Raw genomic sequence first — 20768 nt, forward strand, 5'->3', positions numbered from 1 at the left:
GAAAACCCTTGTGGGAACATGAAAGCAGTGGGCTCCATTCAGAAGTGGAAGCTGAGGCTCATTCGCCTCACAGATCAGAGGAGGTCTTCCTTATATCACAGCCAGTGGAGTCATGGCTATTAGTGACAGTCCCCACACACTGAGCTTAGATTATGTTCATCCACTCTGCTTATCAGATGAGTGTAAAACATCTTTAAAATGTTTTCATCTCTCAGATGTTTCCAAAAGAGGCTTGTTAATTAAAGAACTGACCTTTGGATCGTGGGGAACCTCATTCATCCAAAATGAACTGATGCTCCCTGGAGTAGATTTGCGCATATATGTACACAAATGATACATAAATAGATATAAATAACTTCATACTCGAGGGTCTAGAACAAAGCCTTAGCCATAAAGAAATCAAATATATTCTGTCTTCTTTCTATCCTCTACTTGGATTTCTTTGGAATTCACATTTGCGTGGGAATGAAAACACAAATCCATTGACGGGCTTCATGAAAACCAAGAAGTCCACGTAAGTTAAATTTACAGCAGATTTTTCTCCATTTTCTTTTCCTATGTGTTATTTTCATAAGAATCTGTGTCTTTGGGAGAATTCTGAGCAAAAATGTAACATCATTCTAGGTCTACTATCTTTGTACCATGTAAATTTCCAATATTATTAGTAATAATTCTTGGAAACAGAAAGATTTTAATAAAAAAAATAAAAGCATTCAAAATTGACCTGAACTTTATTAGAAACATGGGAACATAACCTAAGAATGAGCTGAGGTGATATTTCTCTACAAATAGTCAAAGGAATATTTATCTGTAGGATGTGATGTGGGATGGTATTTGAAAATACTAACTTGCATATCTTTTTCTCTTGCATTTTCTGTTATCCTTTCTCAACCCGAAGAGTTAGGACAGCCCACATTCACTGCAAAAGAGGATGTCTGTTGAAGCTGGATACAAGTAAATAAAAGAATTAAATTCTTAGATAACATGTTTTGAAAGCTTACATTGAATTAAGAAAATCCAGATTTCTAAGAATTCCAAGCAAAAGTTTATGCCATAAATAATAGATTTGGAATAATTTCTGATCAATTCCATTTTAGCTTCTATTATTTGGACTAGGTATCAAACTTCATATCCATCAGGACTAGATTTGATGATAAATGACAGAAAACGTAAAATGTAGCTTAAAGCTATACAGGCATATTCTTTCATATTAAAAAAAAAAAAATGTTGTTTAGAAGGCATCTCCTATTTTCTGCTCCACTTTCATCCTCAAGCTCAGTGCATAATCCAAGACTGCCACTGGCGTTTCTGCCATCATGCCCACATTCCAGGCAGTGGAAGGGAGGAAGGGCTGCGGTGACAGTTCCAGTGAGTCAAGTCCTTCAAGAAAAGTCCCAGGAAATCATATACAACACTTCCATTTACCCAGAATTTAGTCCTGTGGCCATTCCTAGCTTTCAGAAAAGCTGCAAAATACAATTTTTATTCTAGAGAGCGATGTACCCAGGTAAAAATTAATTTAAAAATTACTAAGAAAGAAGGTTGGAATGGAAATTAAGTAAATACTTAGTGATTTCTACCAGCCCTAGCTTTTCTTTCTCCAGAGGATATAACCTCTGGACTGGGGGTTAAAAAAGCTTGAAGGAAGATGTTTTGAGAACGAGAGAGAGATAGTAGAGCCTGGAGGTAAGAAAGGACCAGGCAGACAAAAACAGAGGTGGTGTCAGAGGCCCACCCAAGAGCCAGGAGACATTCGAGTGAACCCCAGGGGACAATGTGAGAGCTGGGTCGGTGTGCCCTCGCTATCTGGGTTCCATGACAGTGTGTGTCATATCTCACCAGCACAGAGGAGCCGTGTCAGTCTGCCTGCCCACTGGTTTCTGGCAAGTGCCTCTCAACAGCACACTGGCCTATTCATGCACTAGAAAAAACATGCTCCTCTAGGCCCTGAGGCTCGCCACTGAAACAAAAATTATGACACTAAACATCAAGATGGGTTCTGTGATCATAGGTTTTGTTTTGTTTGAGTTTTTATTGTACAATCACATGTATACAAACCAGTCTTTCCTGAATCCAAAGGAGTTGGACTTCCTCTAGTAACACCATTTGTATTCATTTCATATAACTCAATATCTACTAAGCTTTCAATAAGCATGTTTCTACCCTCAAAAAACTGCCAATCTAGTAATGGGGACAATAAAAGTATATCTAAAACTATAATACAGAGTATGTACTAAAAAACAGGAAGGAAGGAAGAGAGGAAAAGGGAAGAACTAACCTCAGTTAAGGCCCTACTATGTATTTCACACTGTGCTTGGTGCACTTGAACATTATTTAATCTGGTGACAAGTCCAAGAGGTAAGAAGTAGTATTATTCTCATTTTACGTATGGGAAAACTGAAGCTTTCTACAAGAATTCAGACTAGAGAACAATTATTGATCCCAGAATAAGGGTCAAACTGTTAACAGAAAAAAATTCTGGAAACAGGAAAAAACTCTCAACAGATGCTTGGCAGAAGAATGGACAAGAGTAAAGGAAATTTCATGAAAAAGGACAAACTTGTGTATCTATAGAAGAAAAAAATAAGGAGTATTTATCTAGTTGAGCCAGGGCAAAAAGATATGTAGAGGATGAGTAGAAGATAAAACCAGAAAATCATGGTTTGTGGTCAAATTCAGAAGGCATTTCAAAAAAACAGAGTGAAGAGTTTACAACTAATCCAGTAGGAAAATGTAATGATATGATTATTTTAGGTAGATTTATATAGTTTAGGTCTACCAACACTTACGGACAATTCTAAAATCCAAACATTCTAAAAATTGAATATATGGGGTTATTTTATATAATTTCCTTGAAGACAAACAGAACTCGTTTTGCATTAAAGTTTAATTAGCATGAACAATTTGGGACCATTTGTACTCTTTATGTTATTTAATGTGAAATTCATATACTTCACTGCAAAATAATGTTTGATTCAGGATCCTGTCCAATTCCCACTAAGGGGATTTTGTAATAGTGTTTTCTCCATATTTCCTTTCTAAAACTGCAAGAATTAAAAAGAAAAATCTACATGCTAAAACGCATCTGACCCCAAGAGTTTTACATGAGGGATTATTGACTGTAGCCATGTATAGGATGGGATCAGGGGTGAACAGAGGTGAGAAGACTCGGAGACTTCCAATAGTCCTAGCCAGAAAAAATAAGAACCTGACGTACAGTGGCAGCCATGTGAATAGAAAAGATGGGTGAATATAAGAATCACTGGGAATTAGATTGGCAGCTAACTGGATGCAGTGGACTGAGGAATAAGTCAAAGGAAAGTCCAAGGTTAGTCCTGGGAGCCTTGTGATAGTTTCAACAACAGTATCGACAACAGCAAAAATGGGATTGTTAATGAGTCCGTTTTAATCATGTTGGATATGAGCTGTTGGCAGAACATCTGGGTTGTGGTATCAGGCAGAGAGTAGGAAATGGATGTTTAGAATTAGGAGAGAAGTGAGAACCTGAGGTGTAACTTTGAGACTCAGCTACATAGAGGGGATAATGAAAGCTATGGAAATTGATGAAATTCCCAAGGAATAAAGAAGGGAAAGAACACATAAAACTTTGGGGAAAAACTGCACTTTACAACAGAGCTTTCTTAATTGCATGAAGGGTCTATTGCTGAGATGAGCAGAGGGTAGAAATCCCTTAATGATGGAGAAAAAAGTCGTCAGATTCCTCAGAAATGCACCAGGTCGGGGTTCACCTAGAAAGGAGTGCAATTCCAGAATTCCCTCCTCATAACACTTCAGGGTGTCTGCTGCCAACAATGAACTGAGCAAACATAAGTTTAGAACTCTGGAATGATGCCCCAAAGCAGATGAGCTCACTTTTTTAAAAAATCAATATATGTCCTCAAGTCCACATTTTTTATACTCCTACACTAGTAGAAATGTAGCTTTTGTGCAATCTATTATTGTGGCCAGTTCTGACTCAAGAGGAGCCATTCTGGCCAAAGTAAACTACAGTTTTTCAACTGTAGTTTGACTCAAGAGGAGCCATTCTGGCCAAAGTAAACTACAGTTTTTCAACTGTAGTTTAGCTGTTAACTTATTTTGTAAATGGTATCTTTCTTACCGATGGTACTGCAGATTCACAGCAGTATTTAATGTTTTGTAGCAGTGAAAACACAGAAGGAAGAGATTACAATGAGTTAAGCAGATATGAATTAAAAGCCACATGCCTTGCCTCTAAAAGCAAAGCCACAAATGGGATGTTTCTTGAGAGGCGTGATGGCTAATTTTATGTGTCAATTTGGTTGGGCCACATTGCCCAGGTATTTGGTCAAACATAATTCTGGATATTCCTGTGAGGGTGTTTTGGGGTAAGATTTACATTTAAATAGGTGGACTTTGAGTGAAGCAGACTGTCCTCCATAATGTGGGTGGGCCTCATCCAATCAGTTGAAAATATGAATAGAACCAAAGACTGACCTCCCTCAAGCAGGAGGGAGCTCTGCCAGCAGACGGCCTTCAGACTTCCACTGCAGCACCAGCTCTTCCCTAGGTCTCTAGCCTGCTGGCCTTCCAATGTTGACTCTTCCTGTGACTCCAGCCTGCTGGTCCACTCAGCAAATTTTTAATTTCACAGACTCCATAATCACTGGAGCCCATTCCTTAAAAATAGATACATATCCTATTAGCTCTGTTTCTCTATAGAACCCTGACTAATACAAGAGAAATGGAAAGAATAAAGCAACATAATGTCAGGTGATCTAAAGAAATTGAAGAAATTAGAACATATGGTCCAGATTGTTTTGGGGAAAAAAGCAATCTAGTCAAAAACCAAATGGTGAAAAGCAATCTAGTCAAAAACCAAATGGTTAAAAGTAATCTAGTCAAAAACCAAATGGTGAAAAGTAATCTAGTCAAAAACCAAATAATTCCATTACTCAACTTTTATCACTTCTTGGTAATTAATTTTTATACATCATTGGCAGTTTTGCAGCCTTTAAATATTTTTGTCTATTTTTCACAATATGAGGGCATTGCTACTATTTTTAATCTATTTCAAATTCATTTTCTTTATCTATGCTACAAAACTGTACAACCACCTTTCTTAGCATATTACCCATACGATCATTAATCTTCACTCAGTTGAGGATTAATTTAGCTTTCTGGGACTGGAATGCCCCTTTACAACACGTATGTCTGCGGTTCAACCTTTTACATTCGGCTGCCTCACTTGTTTTTAGGAACATATGATTACAGGTAGTGCAATTCCAAACAAATGTGCTATATAAACACAACGGCTCATTTACCATCATCTTTTTTATATTTATCTTTCAAAGAATGTTCCATCTACTAAACCTAGTCTTTATTGACAAAAACTAGAACACACAGGTGTTTTCACTTTTAATGTTCCACAAATTGGCTTTTGTTCTTAAAGTTAGGATGGTATCTATTATTTTGCTTGGAAACTGTTCCTTTTATCATAAGTTATTTCAATTAGCCATTCCCCAAATCCAATGCAAACAACAACAACAAAAAAACCCAAAAAACAAAACACCGATGTTTTATTTTAAAATTTGTCTTCCATTTCATTTAACCAGCCCAAGTACAAATTCAGAGAAAAGCTTCTTAAGTCCTGCCGTTTCAAACTCCTTTTGTAGCTCATCCAACGATGAGTACTCTCTGACTTCAAATGCCAGGAACCTGCATTATACAAAGGAAATTCATGAATACGCCTAGATCTGTCAGAGTATAATTATCGATTCAGTTGCTTTTCCACCCGCAATGGTACTAAATTATACCTTTTGTGTTCTGTCTGTACTTTTGTTTCAAATAGTACACTAATCATTTTCTCTTTGCATTTCTTTCCACTTGAGTCCACATCTACTTTGGAAGTTTTCTGAAGAATCAGGTACTCCTAAAAATGATAAATCAGTATGTTAAACACATATCTTACTCTGAATCCCAAAGTCCTGGTTTTAAAAGAGCTGTAAACCTGTAGGTTTATGTTCATGCTTGAGGAGCACTCTCTTTCTGAACCAAGCAGTAACAGAGTTACCGTGTTTTTACATACTTGGCAGCATAACATACTAACGCAGGAGGTAAGAGCAACGTCACCCAACTACTCGGGTTGAATTCTGGACTGGACGGCCTATGAGCTGTGATTCCAGCCGGGCTGCTTAAACCCTCTGTGTCTCCAAAATGGTTCTCATCACAGCGCCCACCTTATGGGGAAGCTGTGATGATCAAACGAGTCAATACGTGCAAAGCACTTAGAGGAGGGCCTGGCACAGAGCGCTATGGCACATTTAATGCAGCACCAGCAACTGCCATCATTATTGTTACTACTTCAGTGTCTGGATGAGGTTAACAGGCACACAGCAGTTGTCACTCCAAATTGATGGCATCTATGAATATGTACCTGTAATTCTCAATCCAGATCTATAACCTTATAAAAAAAAACAAATATTTAAAATAAATTAAATATTTACATCAAATATTTACATCAAATGGCATTTTAGAAAGTTAATTAAAAAAAACTCTTTAAAAAGTGTAATTTCTCTACATTAGCAGAGTCCTAGTCATATGAATAAATACTTGTTAATTAATTGATAGATCCAGTCTGGGTAATATTTGCAAAGCAGGTGCACTTAGCCTAATGTGCCTGGGATGGCTTAAAGAAAATTCTGAGCCCTTAGGGGAAATATGAGCAAGAAAATTAACTTCTATTCATTTTGCCAGCCAGTATCTCCCCAAAAAAGATCGAGTTTTATAGATATGTTGTAAGTCACCTTAAAACATGTGGTTCTTTGATCAGAACCCAATCCATGACCTATATTAAACTTCAATTACTTGTTGTATCTATATGCTATAACCCAGAACTAATCTGGCTAACCAAATGCCAAACAAGTTCAACAGTCAGAGCCCTTCATGAAAAAGTTAGACCGTTATTCTACAAATCTTTAAAATCATAGATTGTGCAAACTAAATCTGTTTTAAATAAATTCAGTTGGAACAATTCTTGACCCAAAGCATAAAACCAGTTAAGTGATTTGTAGCTCTTTTAAGATTTAAAATATAATAAGCAGCTTTTCTCATCCGGTCCCACGTAAAACAGGTTAGATGAATTTAGAATGAGAACTTGAAAACTCAGAAGATGATGATTTTGAAAGCGGCTGCTGAGACAAGTCAGGTGGAAAGCAGAATCAGGTAGGAGGTGACAAGCCGACGGTCCTAATGATTCCACTTCCACTCGCACTGAGTCCCGGTGAGGCGGCACCAGCTCCTCTTTCCAGGAATTACATAGCAAATTAAAGTGTCAGAATGTACCTTTAACTGCCAAAAGTTAAAAATTTTTGCAGGCTACCAAAATATAAACCTTGCTGTGCCTAACTAAGAAAAGAAATATAAATATCCACCATGTGCACATTTATAAAGTTGAGGCTAATTACTGAAACAAACACGTACCACAGAGATTTTTTTTATAACTTCTCACATTAAGTGGCATAATTTTTAAAATAGAATCTTCTATTTATTCTTCAAGTTTTGCAAATCTATAGTTCTAATTAGAAGTTAACGATATTCTTATCAAAAACATGGAGCTGTATTAACATGGTAATAGTAAAAGTGAAAACACCTAAATGATTAACCTGTCGCATTGTTCTAAAACATACTATAGAAACACCATTTTAGCAGAAAATAGCTAAATTCCTATTTAATATTAAACTTTTTGGCACCTTGATGTTGTTTCTTTCTCCTTGCAGTAAAATCAGTATTATTTTACCCATGAACATCAGTCTTCCTGTCAGCCTTAGATCTGAAGCCCACTTCTCCACAGTTTTGACATATTTAGTCTTTGCTCTCATGTGATCTAAATGCAAAAGAGTCATCCACAATCCATCATCCACAGCCGTGTTTGCTGCGAAAGTACACTTTCCACTGCCACTTCCCATTTCTGGCTGGTTGAGGATGTGCCTGAGATTCTGCTGAATCCAGAGGACCAGCTCATGAACCATCGGTTCCGACACGAGGTTCTCCGCTTGCTCAAGTAACTTCTCCTTCACAGCCGCACACTGGGCCCTGGTCAGGTGTTCAGAGGTAACCGAGATAGCAGGTAGACAGGAGGGGTAATTGACCGGTAAATGGAACACCAGTTCCAAGGGTGTGTGTGCATCTGTCAGTCCTTCGGCTTTCGTGAGAATTCTGAAAACGGTCCCATCTGTCTCTGGAAGGCATCCAAAAATAATGATTAGCTGCACATAATTTGATTTGAATAGAAGACTAACAAGTTAAAATTTTTGTTTCAAGTGTCAATTTATTTGTCATGTGAAAACTGAGTTATGTTTTGAAAAGATACATAATAGTGAGAAAGCCCTGATTTACAGAATATTTCCTTCAACCACAGATATATGTCCATGGGGGTCACACACGCTAGCACCCAGGACTTCACTGGCCTTTACTCTTGCTCCTATCCCATTTTTCTTCAGACTACCAATAAGGTTTCTCATCATAAAATGTTTTCTACCCAGACTTAGTTGATAATTCTGGAAATCCCTAAATAAACTCACATGAACATGCAAGGAAACCATATCATGTATCTACAAAATCAGTAAATAATTTCAAAGTTCTACGCTGAATCCAGCGAAGGTCATTTTGTGGTCAGTCCACACCGAAGCAAACAAACCCTGGAAGCCTGAGTGGCAGCCGGGTTGCAGAGAACTCGTGACTGCACGATACAGTGGCTGCCTGGACTCGCTCCATCTTACTTCACATATGTGACTACCGCTGTAACAGGAAGGCAGCAAGATGAACTAAAATTGGGTGGACATCCATTCAGCCATCTCTGGCTCCAGAAGAACTCGCAGGACACAAGATAAAACGCTCTGCTCTCTTTCCGATTTGCTCCACTTCACCCCGCTGACGTGTTCCACACCACTTCACCCCGCTTTTCAGAAAGCTGATAAAGCGTCAGGCTGATACATTCTGCAGAGGCAGAAGCACACAGATCAGAAACAGAGTAGAGCAGAACTTGGTGCAGATGAATCTCGTTAAAGCTAACCTGCCTCTCTCCTCTCGCTCCCCTGCTCCTCTCTCCACTTGTCCTCATTTCATTCTCCCTCCAGAGAGGCAGTCAAACCTTTCTCATTTTCACACCTGGATTGTTGCTCCACGGCCTCAACAACAGAAACCCGAATGCCTCCCCATGTTAAAGAACCCACCAGAGCATTGACGTGGCTCCCTCGCCATCTGACTCCACTGATATGAGTGCCTCTGCGACCAACATTAATTCACCTGGGACCAAAAAGCTGTTACATGAGAGTCTTTTCTTTAATGGAATATTCAGTATCAGCTGCAAAACACTACCTTTTTAAGACACCACTTGGAAACACAGGCAGTAACCATTATAAAGGCCATATTAAAATAATAGAACCGAAATTTGTTTTACATAAGTAAAACGTATACTGCATAAAGAAAAAATTTTCAAAACTAACTCAGTACATTATTATAGAGGAATCCATCACCAGTTTCTCAAAGCCCTTCCTCCATCCCATTACTTAGGCTTCTTTTAAAAAACACATCTTATTATTAAAGTTGGCTCCATGTATATCAATTAGGTCAGCACATTTCACTATGTGAAACGGGCAGTGTAAATAGACATAAACAACACATGGCCATAAGGCTAAATAAATTCTCCAGAAATCATCTTGGGAGTCCACTTTCTCTCTCAAGGGGGAGGCATAACATAAAGATCTTGGTTCACTCATCGTTCAACATTCACTGAGCACCTACTAGGTCCAAGGCACCTATCCTAGCCTCTGAGAAAAAACAATGGGTGAGAAACCGATCTTGTCACGTTGACTCAATCCAGTGTTTCATAACATGAAACAGTAGACAAATTCAAAGTGATCTTCCTCAACTTCTCATCTACACCTCAAAATGTATTATTATTATTATTTATCTGTTTTTATAAACATAGTATATACAATTTATATAAACATGTTTTATATATAAGCTCCTCCCTCAAATATTATATTTATAAAACATTGTATATATAAAAGCTCCTTTCTCAAACATTACCCAGTGAGCTCCTCAGAGCCTGCCACTCTATAGACAAAAGTTAACTCAGCCAGGCCTGCACACCCCTAAGAAAGGCCTGTGTTCAGGACTGTCCCTTGGCTGGCTCCTGAGAGATGAGCTCTATGCCCTAGGAATAGTCTGCCGACAGGAGTGTGGCCTTGGGCCACATGGTACCAGTTTGATTAAATAGTGTATGCTAACAATGTGACTTATGGTTAATCTTATTCTGGGGGCTCAAGTCTGAGTATCTGAGGTCAGCCAAACAGGAAAGGAAGGCACATGCCTGACCCTCAATAAAAACTTGGACACCAAGACTCAAGTTCACTTCCCTCATTGGCCATACCTCTCCCACGCTGTCACACACCTTTGCTAAGAAAAGTAAGCAGTTTGTGTGGCTCCCCTGGAAAAACATCTGCAAGCCTGTACCCAGTTTCTCCTGGACTTCAATCCATGCACCAAATTTTCTCTTTGCTGATTTTAATCTTTGTCCTTTTGCTGCAATAAACTCTAACCATGAATATACCAGCATTTCTGAGTTCTAGCAAATTGTCAAGCCTGAGGGAGATTTAGGGACTACCACTTGTATTCGATGGCCTTTATCCCGCCCTACCTTTCCACAGCATCTGAACCTACTGAGCCAATTTCCTTCCCCAAATCCTCTCATAATCTTCTCATAACTCCCAGACACCACATCATCCTGGCTTTTCCCCTACATCTTTAATCATTCCTTTGTTGCTTTATCTTCCTTCCTAACCCCCTAAACGCACAGGGACTCTTTAAAGCATAATTCCATGAACAACTTCTTTGTTCCAGTTACCCAAGCTTGACTCTTTTCCCTTCCCTGCTTCATACTTTGTATTCAACTGCCAAAGTCCTACCCTAACTTCTCCAGTTTTGCATTCACACTACCCACCACCCTCCTAATTCAGGTCTCTCTCTGGTTTTGGCAATAGTGGTTTCCTCACCACCTGCCTCTCGCCCACACCAGAATATCCTATGCCACTCTCCCAGGATGACAAATTACAAATTCCTCTATCCAACTCCTAGAGCCAGCCCACAACTCCAACCTCCTCTCTCCTTATTCCTGGCTCCAGCTAACCCACATGCCCTGTCCTGGACACAGAGCCTGCTTTCTCCTCTCTGACACTTGCTCCTGCTATGCTATCTGCCAAGTAGGTCCTTAGCTCTTCCCTTTCTGCCTACTGGAATCTTTGTTTAACTGCCAAAGCACCTCTCTGAAGCCTGAATTATGATTTCCATGGTACTTTAGACTTATTTTGTGGGATTTTCATATCCAGAATTATTGTGGTTGAACCAAATTAACTATTTTCTTCACCACTGGAATTAATCTTTTTTTTTTTTTTTTTTTTAGGACACAACCCAAAAAACAATGGCTTACACAAAACTTTAAATTTTACAGTCATACAGCTCTGAGCATTACGCCGCTAGCTTATAATCATGAGTCTCACAAATGCAAAAGTCCTTATCTGTGATAGGCTAAACAATGGCCCAATGCTACTTGACAAGGCAAAAAGGACTTTGGAGATGTGATTAAGTTAAGGATCCTGAGATGGAAGGTTAACCTGGATTGCCCAGTGGGTCCTAAATGTAACCACAAGTATCCTCATTAGAGAGAGACAGAGGGAAGTTTTACCACAGAAGGAGGCAGTATGACCACTGAAGCAGACACTACACCACTGGCTTTGAAGATGGAGAAGAGGCCATGAGAAATGCAGTTCTAAAAGCTGGAAAAAGCAAGAACACGGATTCTCCCCAGAACTCCTAGAGGGAACACAGCCCTGCTGACCACTTGATTTCAGCCCAGTGAAACTGATTTCAGACTTCTGACCTCCAGAACTGTAAGAGAATAAATATGTGGTAAGCTGCCATGTTTTGGGTCATTTGTTACAGCAGCCACAGGAAACTAATACAGTGTCCATGCCTAGAAAGCAAGCTTTTCCTCTCAAGCAAGAGCCCCTTTCTTACCAAAACTCTGAAACGTACAGTGTTCTCCAATCTTGGCCATATAAATACCCACCTGGTCCTCTTCACTATGCTCAAATAACTGACGGAAACAGGTGGTCCAGGGAGAAAGTCTTGAAAGGCTATTAAGTTGGTCATTTAAATCCTTAGCAATTTTCATTTTTTTCTTAGTAATTTTCTGGTCCTAGTCATCAAACAGAAAAGCAGTGGGAGAAAATTCTGACTTTTGCCTTTGAGAACTGTGAAATTATTAGATATGTTTAGAAGAACACTTGCTTTAATTCTTTTAATAATTGAAAAAAAATAGCATTCTTCCTAATTGGTTTTCTTGGTGGCTCCCTGCCTCACCACCCTCCCCTTCAACAAACTAAAATCACACAAAATAATGCTCTCTCTGTAAAAAAAAAACAGAAAGTCCAGTAACATGCTCCATTCCTCTAATATTTAACATAGTAATAAATTTACACATTCTTTTAAATACTCGAATTCTCCCTAAAACTCTAGAAGTATGTAAATTACCCTTCTATCTCTCATCTGCCTTAGTTTGTAATGCTATTAAAGTCCTTTTTGCTTCAGAATTTATGTAACCACATGTACTATCAGTCTGATTTTGAGGGGTTTGTTTTTTGTTTTGTTTTGTTTTTTTAATTAACAAAAAGAAACAAAAACCAGGGTTCCAGTTAAGATGGCAGAGTAGATAAATGCTGTGTTCACCTCCTCGCATGACCACATCAAAATTATAACTAAATGACAGAGCAACCCATCACTGGGAGTCACCTGAAGGCTAGGTGAACAGAAGTTCTACAACTGGGGACATACAGAAGAGGCTATCTTGAGACTGATAGAATGGTTTGGTCCCACACCCTTGTGCGGTGGTTGAGAATCGGGAGGATTATCTTGGCCGCAGAGGACCCCCTGGAGGGGTGAGGGGTCCCAGTCCCACACCAGGCTCCATAGTCCAGGGTTCCAATACCAGGAAGAGAAGTCTCCACAATTTCTGGCTGTGAAAACTAGAGGAGACTGTGGCTGAGTGAGATGAAGGGCAGCTGGAGTTGCAGATATTCTTCTTAAGGAGCCCACAAGTGGACTTACTCAAGATGGACTCACTTGCTCTGAGCTCCAGCACTAGGGCAGCTACTTGGAAGATGTCTGGGAACTAAGGGCAGGAACTGAGTTGTCTGGCTTCAGGGCGAGGGCTGGAGGGGCAGCTTTCTACCAGACAGACATGCTGACAGAAGCCATTGTTCCTTTGTTGACCTTCTCTCCTCTCAGTGTGCAGACATAGGCAGCCACCATATCTAACTAAGTCTCCATCAACCTGTAACACTGGTCACCCAGCCCTGGTGATTCCCTGAGACCCCACCCCACCCAACTTGCAGGCCTACCCAAGCTGCTTCCAGTGGCTTTTCCATGCAAATGACCTTTCTTGGCCCATGCTGCAGACTCTCCTAAAATCTCTCAAAGGTTTTCAAAACCCAAGCAAATAACATCTGGCCTTGGTGTTCCCTGTATCTTTTGGCGAGCAGCCCCAAGCCCATTACTAGCAGTTGCTGGCCTCGGTTCGTGGACTGGCCTCTCAAGGCACCTCCAAGCCCAAGGCGGGTGGTGGCCATCTGAAGATGGCTTGATGACTCTTATCAGGTGGCCCTGGGCAGGACACAGGCTGTGGCTAGAGCTCCTCCCAGGAGAACCCAGGGCTGGCACACTCTGTGGCCAGCTTCAGATGGAGCTGGAACACCACCCAGGACTGCATCAAAAGACGACACACCCAAAGGACAGACTCAGCAGACAGCAGAGCCCTACAAAATTGAATCCTGTTCTGAAGGGCCAGCCCCTAACAAGCTAGTCCTCACAACTAATCAGCCCAAAGGTCAATACTTCCCACTGATGTGCAAACAGCAACCAAGGCTCAAATACCACAGGAGAGCACACACAACCCATACAAGAGACACACCTGAAGCACCCAACCCAGGTGACCAGGGAAGCCTATGCCACTGGGCCCCACACAAGGCCACTTTACTAAGACGAAGAAACAGAGCAAAACTACCTGATACATGGAAACAAACACAGGGAGGCAGCCAAAATGGAGAAACAAAGAAACATGTCCCAAATGAAAGAACAGAACAAAGCCCCAGAAAAAAAGAACTAAACAAAACAGAGACAAGCAATCTACCCGATGCATAGTTCAAAACACTGGGGATAAAGATGCTCAATGAACTTAGGGGAAGAGTAGATGAACTCAGTGAGAACCTTAACAAAGAGCTAGAAAACATAAAAATGGAGCTAGAAAACATTAAAAAAAAAAAAACAGAAGAAAATAATAACTAAAATGAAGTATACCTTAGGAGGAATAAAGAGTAGATTAGGTGAAGCAGAGGATTGAATCAGCAATTTAGAAGATATGGTAAGAGAAAACACCCAAACTGAACAGCAACAAAATAAAGGAAACCAAAAAAATGAGGATACTTTAAGGGGCCTCTGGGACAACATCAAGTGTACTCACATTCACATCATACGGGTACCAGAAGAAGAAGAGAGAAAGCAAAGAATTGAAAAAACCTATTCGAAGAAATAATAATTAAAATGTCCCTAACCTGGAAATAGACATAATCACCCAGGAAGCATAGAGTCCCAGACAAGATGAACCCAAAGAGGTACCAGAATACATCATAATTAAAATACCAAAAGAAAAAGTAAAAGAGAAGACCTTAAAAGCAGCAGGAGAAAAGCAATTAGTTACCTACAAGGAAGCTCCCATAAGATTGTCAGCTGATTTCTCAACAGAAATTTTGCAGGCCAGAAGGGATTGGCACAAAATATTCAAAATGGTGAAAAGAAAAGACCTACAACCAAGACTACTCTACCCAGCAAAGTTATTGTTTATAATCAAAAGACAGATAAAAGAGTGCCAGACAAGAAAAAGCTAAAGGAGTTCAGCACCTCAAAACTAAAATCACAAGAAATGCTAGAGGGAGTTCTTTAAGAATTAGAAGGAGGGAAAAAAGGTCAAAAATATGAATAATAAAATGGCAATAATTACATATGTACCAACAATTACTTTAAATGTAAATGGATTAACTGCTCCAATCAAAAGATATAGAGAGGATGAATGGATAAGAAAACAAGACACTACATATGCTGCCTACAAGAGACTCACTTCAGATCAAAAGACACACACAGATTAAAAGTAAAGGGATGGAAAAAATATTTCATGAAAATGGAAATTAAAAAACGGTGTGGGAATAATACTTATATCAGAAAAAAATAGACTTTAAAATAAAAGCTATAACAAGAGACAAAGATGGACCCAGTTATCCCACTATCAGGTATTTATCCAAACAAATCTAAAACACTACTTCAAAGGGACATGTATACCCATATGTTTGTTAAAGCATTATTTACAATAGCCAAAATATGAAGGCAACCTGGGTATCCACCAACAGATAAATGGATAAAGAAGAGGTGGTAAATATATACAATGGAATATTACTCAGCCATAAAAATAGAATGAAATCTTGCCATCTGCAACAACATAGATGGACCTCGAGGGTATTGAGCTGAGTAGAGTCAGACAGAGAAAGACAAATGCCATGATTTCACTTACATGTGGAATCTAAAAAACAAAACAAACAAAACAAAAACAATCTCACAGGTACAAAGAACATTTTAACGATTGCCAGATTGGGTAGGGCAGAGAGGTGGTAAGGGTGGGTGAAAATGGGGTGGGAATTAAGAAGTACAAATCGGCAGTTACAAAGTAGTTATGGAATGTAAAGTACAGCATAAGGAATAGAGTCGATAATATTTTAATAACTACGGATGGTATCAGATGGGTACGAGATTCATTGGGGTGATCACTTTGAAAGTTATATAAATGTTGTATAAATCGCTATGTTGTACACTTGAAATTAATATAATATTGTGTATCAACTGTAATTTAAAAAATTTTTAAATAAATAAAAAAGAAAATAATCTTGGAAAAAAAATGAAGTTGCCCCTATTTGATTTAAGATTATTAACAGCTTAGAAACACAGTGATTAACAGGAAAATAATCTAACACTCTGACCCTCCATGACCCCAAAAAACTCTAGTTATTGAGTTTAACCCACAAACTCATCATTCTTAGTAAACATCGGTACCCTAGAAAACTTATGCCTGCCCTAGAAAATTAACATTTTCATAAGTACCCAGACAATTGTCATCTATTCTAAAGACCCTACCAAAAGATATAGGTTTTGCCTCTGGTTGAAGTTCAAATAAATATTCACTAGTTGTTTTTCTTTTGAATAAGACACTCTGCCTTATACTAAGTGTAGCAACTTCATAACTAAAACACAAACAAAAATAGGTTCAAACCGTATTCTTCCCTACAAGTACCTGGAAGAAATTCTGCTCCTAACCACACTCCAAACAACGGAAATTCAAACTAGAGATCTGGAATGAACCCCCAGATTCCATACGAATGTCATTCTCAAGTATTCACCCTACTTCACAGTCATACACGATAACAAAAGACAATAGAAAATGTAAGCTAAATTTAAGATATTGAGTTTTTCAAGATTCATTTAGGGTCTGTTAAATTATATATATACCATATACAATTGACTTTCCTTAGACTTGCTTTTTTTAATTTTTTTTTTATTTTTTTGCAATTTTTTATATCCTCAGTAAGGCTGTGTTCAGAAAACCACTAAGAAGCCCCCAACACACTCTCACATGTCATCACGCAAGATTTTCTTTCCTCTCGCTCCCCGGTGGCTCGCCACAGCATGCATCCACTAGCGCTTGGTTTTTGTCACAGCTGAATTTTTATATACATTTAAAATGTGGTTGCAAAAAAAATTAAAAAATAAAAATAAGAAAAGCTAGAAGTGTCAATCCCATCCTTTAGAAGTGAAGTTCAAGGATGAATTGGTGAGCTCAGTACTGACAATCCACAGGCGAAAGTGCACAGCAGAGTTAGAAGGGTCAGTAGGTGACAGTCATGATTCATTTTGCAAGAAGGTCCTATGCAACCTGAACATTAATTATAGCAGAATACAAAATTTCACTATGGAGCTACTCCTGTGTAAACTTATCACATGCTATTGGGTCTTATATACCTCCCGTTGTACAACTTTTTGATCTGTAAAATAATTTCCAGAAACATGACTCTGCATATAATAAGCACTAAGGCAATATAATCTCTGTGGCCCCAAATTACTTCATCAGGAAAATTAAGATTTATAATAATACCAATCCCATCTATCTCATAGGTGTGCACACACATGCACACACACACTCCCCTGCAGAATTATCCTGCACTTAGGTGGTATCATACCCATCTCTTTCTCTGAGTGTTCATTCTTTCTCTCTCTCTCTCTCTCTCTCTCTCTCTCTCTCTCTCTCTCTCTCTCTCTCTCTCTCTCTCTCTTTCTCTCTCTCTCATTCTCTCTCTCCCTCTGCCCTTTCCTAAGAATTGTCTTCCTGCTGCAGCAGCCCCATCTCTATTAGCAATACAATGCAGTGTTAGGGTCCATACACCCTGGAGTCTGGTGGTCACCTAACCAACCTGAGCATCCGTTATCTGCTTTATAAAATAAAGCTAAGAGAACTTTCATCAAGTAAGATGCATTTAAAGTATCAGGTACATAGTAGGTGATCCCACTAAACCTGGCACCTGGCCTGACTGTACTGCTTGAGGAGGGGCAGGGTACACCTTAGTCCACCCATAGCCCTCCCTAGTAGACAGGAGTGTCGGGCTTTACAGAACCTGTACTCATAAGAGACAGTTATCCCTGATGTCTCTTACTATGAGCTTACTATAACCATTGTAAAGAGGCCAAAATGTATATAAGTCCCTGCAATTCTCAGCATAAATTACCCCAGCTAAACTGAATCCAATTATTCAGCCTCTTCAATCTTACAGCCTTAACAGCTGACCCTTGGGTTGGCACCCTGAGCCTTCCTGGCCTATCTTGTACCACAACTGCCATCCTCCACAGTGTTCTCCTGATTCCAGCAGCAACAAGGAACTTATTTGGGGGAAGTCAGAAACCAATGGCATTCAAAATATTCTAGTATCAAGCTTATATCCTCCAACCCATGCTGACAGTGACCAGCAGAGTGGTAGCCAGCAACTCACTGTGTGTCTACTGGGGTCTGTTAAAGTAGAGGTCCCCAACCCTTGGCCCACAGACCAGTACCAGTCCATGGCCTGTTGGAAACCAGGCCACACAGCAGGAGGTGACTGGCGGCCCAGTGAACAGAGCTTCATCTGTCTTTGCGGCCGCTCCTCAGTGCTAGCATCACTGCCTCAGCTCCACCTCAGATCAGGCTTTAGATTCTCATAGAAGCACTGAGCTCTAGTGCCTAAAAGGTTGGGGACCACTGTAAGAATTCCTTACCTTACCCTTAGTTCCCAGTTGTGAACATCAAACAACCCTATTTCAATCAGCGAATTGTTCTATTCTCCAATGAACCTTTCAGCAACAAAATGTCCTAAGTTGTTACACTGAATTCTTTTATAATTCAATTACTTATTGATGCCAGAACACTGAATTAAATTAATTAGGAGGCAAGGCTCGAAAGTCATGCTTAATTTAACAGCAGATAAAGGGTCCACAGTGTTCTCGATGTGAAGAAACTGCTCCCATTCTTCCTACGCTTCGTTTCTTGGTTTTTCCCTGACCCTTCAGCAGTGTCTCATGCTCTGCCATGTCCTCATGACCCAGACCGCCACTACTCAGCCTCTTTAAGGTGTGATGAAAAATCACAGGCTCCTTTTTCCAAGATATTCCCAGCTGAGCCATAAGAAAGGACTTGAGGGAAACTGATGATCTCTTCTAATAGCCTGCCTCAGGCAGAAGCAATTATCAATAAGAGAGCAATGGAGACAGCAAGTCAGATGATGAAGAACTAGGAATGCTATCCAATCAGAACAGTGGTGTCAAGAAAACACTGTGAGTAAATCCGTTCATATGGCTTTTATACAACTGTTTCAGAAAGACACAGACAGCCTAGGCATTAAAGAGAAAGCTGGTCCATTACACTAATTGGTTCACAGTGCCAGTTGATACATAGGGCTCGATGAATGTGTGTAGATGGGCGATGCATGAAAGAACAAATGAAGGGGAGTCAACTCCTGCTTTGTGCGTGTGAATAACAACACATCACACGAATACATGAAACCATCTTAATCCAAGAAGGATTTCTCACGACACCCAGCAGTTTAGACTACCTACTTTATTAAAGGTCAACCAATTTATGGTCAGGAAGGCAACTTTAATAGTAGCTGAAACATAACAGAAGGCTAAATCCCATGCCAAAAAATTTACATGATGTATCTGAAAGCCACACAAAAATAGAAGATTATCTGCATCACTGCCCTTTTTCATAAACTTCAGTTTTGTTTTTTACTAAATAGAAGCCACAGACAGGAACCGGATAAGTTTTAGTTCTCATCAAAAATAGCCAAAGAACCTTTCTTAAAAAGGGTAGTGCCTCTGAAACTGTCGATATTTGCAGGGAATAAATAAATGTTGGCTGAATGATCGATGTGTCCCCAAGAACCTGTAATTGGCACCTACCATTCAGGGGGCCAGAAAAAACAGTATAAGAAAAGCAATCGACTTCTAAACATAACTGAGAAAAGATTCAGATTGAGCACTATACGAATTCAAAAATTCATTCAGCAAACATTCACTGATCACCTACCATGCGCCTGACACTGTCCTTCGCTTGGAGTTCTGTGATTACAAACCAGGCAGGGTTCCTGCCCTCAAGCAACTTGAAACCACCAAATAATATATAGATGACAGGATGTACAGTGCTTACAAAGAACAGCCAATAATGCGATTTGGGGAAGCTGACTTTAAGCTAAGGGTGTCAGGATAGGCCTCTTTTTAAGGTGAGAGCTGAAGAACAAGTACGGGACCGCCAAGGAATGCGTAGCGGAGCGCATTCCCGGAGGCGGCAAGGCTGGCACGCAGGGCTGGGCGCTCGGCGAGCCCGGAGCGGGAAGGGCGAGGTGGGGAGCGGGGCGAAGCGGCGCAGAAGGCAGGGACCGGCCGGAGGGGGCGCCCAAGCCCGAGCATCAGGTTCCCGGTTCACTGCAGACGCGCGGGCCGGGGCACACTGAGGCGGGCGCCTCACACTCCCGCCTGCGCCCCACACAACGCCCCCCCACCCCGGTGCGCGTCACTGCCTCATCAACTAGCCGGCCCTCGAGTGTGTGCCCCGGGCAGGGAGCGCGGCCTCGGCAGAGCGGAGGAGCGGGAGCCGCGACCCCGCGGCGCGCAGCAGTCACCTGAGCGGCTCAGCACCTCCCACTCGCCCGGCCCGCAGAAGATCGCCGCCAAGGCCGAGAGCTCCTCCTGAGCGGACGCCTCCATGGCCACGCGGCGCCGGCTCAGCGCCTCCCCTTCCGCCGCGGCCTCCCGCGCCTGGAACAGCGCGGCGGGCGGCCACCGGGGGGCGCCCCGCGTCTCCGCAGCGAGCAGCGGGCGAGCCGGGCCCGAAGGCCCTAAGAAGGCCGCCCGAAGCACCTGCTTCCTAACTCCCCAGGGGAGACTCTGTCTTTGGGGGAGACTTTTCTGGACGCCAAAGGCCCGGTGGCCGAGGCTTTCCTCCCACTCTTATTCCAGACATTTAACACTCACCGTCCCGCCTGGACTCGGCCTGGGCTGCGGGATGGAGGACCCACCAGGCGAAAGGAACTTGATTAGGAAGAAAA

At 40.8% G+C, this 20768-nt stretch overlaps 1 protein-coding gene across 2 annotated transcripts; it reads right to left on the minus strand.

The window, feature by feature from the left end:
- Positions 1–5537: 5537 nt before the first annotated feature.
- RWDD3 (RWD domain containing 3) lies at positions 5538–20459 on the minus strand. Of its 2 annotated transcripts, XM_016140918.2 has the most exons (4): positions 20343–20459; positions 7731–8218; positions 5796–5911; positions 5538–5697 (listed from the first exon to the last, which is right to left on the minus strand). In XM_016140918.2, the coding sequence occupies exons 1-4, from the start codon at positions 20425–20427 to the stop codon at positions 5583–5585; spliced, it is 804 nt and encodes a 267-aa protein (XP_015996404.1). In that variant the 5' UTR covers positions 20428–20459; the 3' UTR covers positions 5538–5582. The 2 variants fall into 2 exon arrangements, with proteins under 2 accessions (XP_015996404.1, XP_036091055.1); XM_036235162.1 differs by lacking the exon at positions 5538–5697 and having other exon boundaries at positions 5835–5911; positions 7778–8218.
- Positions 20460–20768: the final 309 nt, after the last annotated feature.

This window comes from Rousettus aegyptiacus, unplaced genomic scaffold, assembly GCF_014176215.1.
Source record: "Rousettus aegyptiacus isolate mRouAeg1 unplaced genomic scaffold, mRouAeg1.p scaffold_m13_p_17, whole genome shotgun sequence".
NCBI lineage: Eukaryota > Metazoa > Chordata > Mammalia > Chiroptera > Pteropodidae > Rousettus > Rousettus aegyptiacus.